Source organism: Heptranchias perlo, unplaced genomic scaffold, assembly GCF_035084215.1.
Source record: "Heptranchias perlo isolate sHepPer1 unplaced genomic scaffold, sHepPer1.hap1 HAP1_SCAFFOLD_808, whole genome shotgun sequence".
Taxonomy (NCBI): Eukaryota; Metazoa; Chordata; class Chondrichthyes; order Hexanchiformes; family Hexanchidae; genus Heptranchias; species Heptranchias perlo.
The window spans coordinates 59,761-65,594 of record NW_027139843.1 but is presented as its reverse complement, the minus strand read 5'-3'; the positions used below and the strand labels follow the sequence as shown (position 1 = coordinate 65,594).

The 5,834-nt window shown below is 51.4% G+C and overlaps 1 protein-coding gene across 1 annotated transcript; it reads right to left on the bottom strand.

The window, feature by feature from the left end:
• Positions 1 to 4,259: 4,259 nt before the first annotated feature.
• LOC137319302 (histone H1-like) lies at positions 4,260 to 4,946 on the bottom strand. The gene has a single exon (XM_067981586.1). The coding sequence runs from the start codon at positions 4,944 to 4,946 to the stop codon at positions 4,260 to 4,262; it is 687 nt and encodes a 228-aa protein (XP_067837687.1).
• Between the last annotated feature and the right edge of the window lie 888 nt (positions 4,947 to 5,834).

Here is a 5,834-nt window from a genome sequence, read left to right as displayed (position 1 = left end):
GGTGTGATGTGTGGAAATTAAACTGTGTCCGTTTCAAATTCCTGCTCTTGGTGAGTCTGGAATTGTCCCCCTTGTCTGTCTGGGTCTGGTCTTTGTGGATATTTAACTGTTACTGTACCTGCCCGAAACCTCACAGATCAGCTCGACTCCGAACTCTCTCTGGTGTTATAACGGCCTATGATATGGATAGTTTATAAATACCAGTCGTGCCCCGCCTGCCATCCGCTCCCTCCCTTCATGAACTTCCCGTTTAAGTAAATTTTTCATCGACACTGTCCCACCATTTCAACCCAGGAGATCAGAGCTCTTTCCACCGCCCATTTGGTGGCTCTGAAAAGAGCCTTTGTTGCTCTCGGTGCTGAAGCCGGGTCGGGTTGAGGCGCGCTCCCCGCGGATGCGGCGGGCCAGCTGGATGTCTTTGGGCATGATGGTGACTCGCTTGGCGTGGATGGCGCACAGGTTGGTGTCCTCAAACAGCCCCACCAGGTAAGCCTCGCTGGCCTCCTGCAGGGCCATGACGGCCGAGCTCTGGAAGCGCAGGTCGGTCTTGAAGACCTGAGCGATCTCTCGCACCAGGCGCTGGAAGGGCAGTTTGCGGATGAGCAGCTCGGTGGATTTCTGGTAGCGGCGGATCTCCCTCAGAGCCACAGTGCCGGCTCTGGAGCGATGAGGCTTCTTCACTCCGCCCGTGGCTGGAGCGCTCTTCCGCGCCGCTTTGGTGGCCAACTGTTTGCGAGGAGCTTTCCCTCCGGTCGATTTACGCGCTGTCTGCTTGGTCCTGGCCATTTTCTGAACAGATCTCAACACAAACTGAGACACAGAGACTGTTAATAGGAAGGGCGCGCTCTGGGGCCGCCTTTTAAAGTGTCTGTGAGGGACCAGCCCTGGCCTGTGAATGGCTGCAGTCTCACCCCCAGTCAGGGAGGGACCAGTCCGGGAATTTGATGGGCAGGTTTGAACCGAGCTCTGACAGTCAGACCGACCCGGCGGGAGGTTTTGGGCCCCAATTGGCTGAGCTGAAATTAATCTTCAATTTCAAAAAGCCCGCCAATTTCAGAGCATCAAAAAACAGTTTGAAGAAAATCTCATTTCCCTCCAGCAATTTAAGAATCTCTCTCTTTATAATCTCCATTATTTCTCACTCCTCAGCTCAGATCTCAGGCTGTTTCACATTCCGCTTCATTCTCTGATCTGTCTGTAAAGTCCAGCTTCAATTTCAAAAATCCCGCCAGTTCCGGCCCGCTGAACCGCTCCTCAAACACAAACTTCACATCGAACTGATCATTGAATGAGGGCAGGAAATAAAGAGCGAGCAGAGAGGACACAGCGGGAGAGGGAGTGAGGAGGGATTTTACTCTGAGCGGAGGATGTAATGTCTGGGGAAAGATTCTGTATCCCCGCCCGTTCATTTATACCGTGAAACCGGGAATTCCGCTCCTTCTCTCGGGATGGCCGAGAACCCCGGCCGTTGTTCCTGATCTCCCTGTACCGAGTGTTGGGGAAACTCCCCATACTAATTAAATATCGGAAACTGCTTCCCCACTCCTAGATCTTTCCTCTCCCCGTTCCCAGGTCAGTGCTCTCTCTGTGAGGCGGTGGGCGGCTCAGAAAGGGTCGAGTTGTTCAGCCGCCGAATCCATAGAGGGTGCGGCCCTGCCGTTTCAGAGCGTACACCACATCCATGGCAGTGACCGTCTTGCGCTTGGCGTGTTCAGTGTAGGTGACCGCGTCCCTGATCACATTCTCCAGGAAAACCTTCAGCACCCCGCGGGTTTCCTCGTAGATCAGACCCGAGATCCGCTTGACACCGCCACGGCGAGCCAGGCGGCGGATGGCTGGTTTGGTGATCCCCTGGATGTTATCACGAAGCACTTTCCGGTGCCGCTTGGCTCCACCTTTGCCCAGTCCTTTGCCTCCTTTACCTCGGCCAGACATGATGATTCTTCACTCAGATCGCTGTTGAATGAATAACGAACTTATGCTGGTTCACTTTTTATGCAGCCTGAGCCGACCAGACTGAAACATGCACAGGATGAAAGATTGAGGGGAGGAGAGAGAGTGAGATATTAAACAGAGAGGGGAGGAGAGAGAGTGAGATATTAAACAGAGAGGGGAGGAGACAGAGTGAGATATTAAACAGGGAGGGGAGGAGAGAGAGTGAGATATTAAACAGAGAGGGGAGGCGAGAGAGTGAGATATTAAACAGGGAGGGGAGGAGAGAGAGTGAGATATTAAACAGAGAGGGGAGGAGACAGAGTGAGATATTAAACAGGGAGGGGAGGAGAGAGAGTGAGATATTAAACAGAGAGGGGAGGAGAGAGAGTGAGATATTAAACAGAGAGGGGAGGAGAGAGAGTGAGATATTAAACAGAGAGGGGAGGAGAGAGAGTGAGATATTGAACAGAGAGGGGAGGAGAGACAGTGAGATATTAAACAGAGAGGGGAGGGGAGAGAGTGAGATATTAAACAGAGAGGGGAGGGGAGAGAGTGAGATATTAAACAGAGAGGGGAGGAGACAGAGTGAGATATTAAACAGAGAGGGGAGGAGAGAGAGTGAGATATTAAACAGAGAGGGGAGGAGAGAGAGTGAGATATTAAACAGAGAGGGGAGGAGAGAGAGTGAGATATTAAACAGAGAGGGGAGGGGAGAGAGTGAGATATTAAACAGAGAGGGGAGGAGACAGAGTGAGATATTAAACAGAGAGGGGAGGAGAGAGAGTGAGATATTAAACAGAGAGGGGAGGAGAGAGAGTGAGATATTAAACAGAGAGGGGAGGAGAGAGAGTGAGATATTAAACAGAGAGGGGAGGAGACAGAGTGAGATATTAAACAGGGAGGGGAGGAGACAGAGTGAGATATTAAACAGGGAGGGGAAGTGACAGAGTGAGATATTAAACAGGGAGGGGAGGAGAGAGAGTGAGATATTAAACAGGGAGGGGAGGAGAGAGAGTGAGATATTGAACAGGGAGGGGAGGAGAGAGAGAGTGAGATACTAAACAGAGAGGGGAGGAGAGAGAGTGAGATATTAAACAGAGTGGGGAGGAGAGAGAGTGAGATATTAAACAGGGAGGGGAGGAGAGTGAGATATTAAACAGGGAGGGGAGGAGAGAGAGTGAGATATTAAACAGAGTGGGGAGGAGAGAGAGTGAGATATTAAACGGGGAGGGGAGGAGAGTGAGATATTAAACAGGGAGGGGAGGAGAGAGAGTGAGATATTAAACAGGGAGGGGAGGAGAGAGAGTGAGATATTAAACAGGGAGGGGAGGAGAGAGAGTGAGATATTAAACAGAGAGGGGAGGAGAGAGAGTGAGATATTAAACAGAGAGGGGAGGAGAGAGAGTGAGATATTAAACAGGGAGGGGAGGAGAGAGAGTGAGATATTAAACAGGGAGGGGAGGAGAGAGAGTGAGATATTAAACAGAGAGGGGAGGAGAGAGAGTGAGATATTAAACAGAGAGGGGAGGAGACAGAGTGAGATATTAAACAGAGAAGGGAGGAGAGAGAGTGAGATATTAAACAGGGAGGGGAGGAGAGAGTCAGAGTGATGGACAGAGCGGAGAGCGGCCTCTGATCTTCCAGCTCCACCTCCAGCTTTCTCCTCCCGCCAATTTCAAACCGTTTCTCGATAATTGAACCGAAACACAGCGGTCCGCACAAACCCTTACAGACTCGGGCTTCATATTCAAGGATTCCCAGAAACCCGGAGCCTTTAAATAAGCCCCGTTACAATTAACAGTCAGTAATATTCCTGCCTAAATACAGTCCCTTCTATAACAAGTCAACCCGCCTCCTCCCATTTCAGCCCCAGACCCGATTCGATCTCCCCACACATCCCCTCCCAGACGGGTTCAGCAGTTTACAAACACTTTATTCCCGCTGATTTGAAGAATCTCATGTGTTGGGGTTTGAATTGTGATTGCGGCGGATCTCCGCCAGTTTTCCCCTGTCACCGACTCTCGCCCTGAATCTGTGAAAACAATGAACTGGGACTGGAGCCGAACACCCGCCAGTTCCAGTGAGGCCCGGCCCGGACATCCCATTCTCTCCATTTTATTCCAGACAGTGGGAGTGGGGCCGGGGCAGCGAATGTCAGCGAGTCTCCAGGACCCTGGGTTTATTGGAAATGATTTCTATCTGAAACCTGAGCCCGGCCCCGGGACAGGAATCATCTGATTCCGGGATCAGCTCTTTTCGGAGAGACCTGGGTGGCTCTGAGAAGAGCCGTTGGCTTCAGATGGTCACAAGTTGCACTTGATTTTTCACTTCTTTTTGCCCGCTGCTTTCTTGGGCTTTGCTGACCTCGGCTTGGGCTTGGCCCTCGGTTTTTCTCCCTTCTTCGCCTTCACCGGCTTGGGGGTCTTGGGCTTCTTCGCCGCCGCTTTCTTCTTAATTGGGGATTTCGCCGCCTTTTTCTTGGCGGCTGGTTTCTTTCCGGGAGATTTCTTGGCGGCTGGTTTCTTTCCGGGAGATTTCTTGGCGGCTGGTTTCTTTCCGGGAGATTTCTTGGCGGCTGGTTTCTTTGCCGTTAATTTCTTCGCTGCTGTTTTCGTTGCCGCTGGTTTCTTTCCGGGAGATTTCTTGGTTCCTTGTTTCTTCACCTTCTTTCCCACTTTTCCCTGGGTTTCCTTCTTAGCGACTCTGAAGGAGCCCGAGGCGCCCGTGCCCTTGATCTGCACCAGGGAGCCTTTTTCCACATTTCTCTTGATACTTAATTTGATCTGGGACCGGAGCTTCTCCACATCCAGGCCTTTGGTCGCCAGAACCTTCTTGATCGCGGCCAGGGAGATCCCCTTGCGATCCTTGCAATCCGCCACAATCTTGAGGATCTGTTCGCTCAATTTGGGACCGGCTGTCCTGGGTCGGGGAACCGCCTTCTTCATCTTCGGAGCATTGGTTTGAGCGGCGGCGGCTGGAGGAGCCGTTTCGGCGGCTGCAGTATCTGTCATCTCCGGGACTCTGTGGAAAATCTCTCTGACAGTCAGAGCTGGGTCAGAAATGAAACGAGAGGCGGCGGCACAGAGCAACTTAAAGGCACAGAGCGGACTGGGCGGAGACACCCTGCTGTCAGCTCCCGGCCCCTCCAGCCTCTCTGTGTTTCTCTCTCCTCTTAAACTCCCCGATTCCAATTCAAATCGGGCACTCCAGATTCCCAGACTAGCCCCTCCCCATCTCTAACACCGGAATGTTTGCTGTCGAAAAACTTTCACTGGAATTAAAAGCACCAGTTTCGATTTTAACCCGTTTCATTGCTGCTCTGATCGCGCTCTCTCACCCGATCGCTGACATGATCTCCGTTTTTCGGCTGAAATCTTCAATTTTACGAAAACTCTACCTTAAATTTCCATTTCGGAGCTCGGCAGGGGAGGAGGTCGATCCTTTGACATGGATTTTTTATTATTTTACTCAAAAGGGATTTGGAAATCCGGCGATGAGACCGGCCACACAAACACAGTGACATTAATCTAACCCGCCCGCCCCTTTAACACACTCTCTCTGACCCAATCTTCACATCTTCACATTCACAGGACAAACTGCTCGCCAGATTGACCATTCCCGGGACAGGCTTTCCTCCCCGCTCGGCCTGTGCTGCGGATTCTCGGGGGTAAGTTGTAGTTTCCCCGCTCAGGAACTGTTAAACACTCAGAGGCCGGCGCTCCCCAGATTCAGGGGCAGGAGTCAATCACAGCTGTGACTGTGATAATCCACATCTGGTTTTACATGATTATATTGTTCGCACACTGAAATATGTTCGGTTAAGACGATATTACAAATTATCCGCTCTGGGCTCCTCCATTCTCTCTGTGTTTCTCTCTCCTCCTAAACTGACTGACAGA

Excerpts from the sequence above, each read along its gene's own strand:
- LOC137319302 (XM_067981586.1), bottom strand. The coding sequence starts at position 4,946 with ATGACAGATACTGCAGCCGCCGAAACGGCTCCTCCAGCCGCCGCCGCT.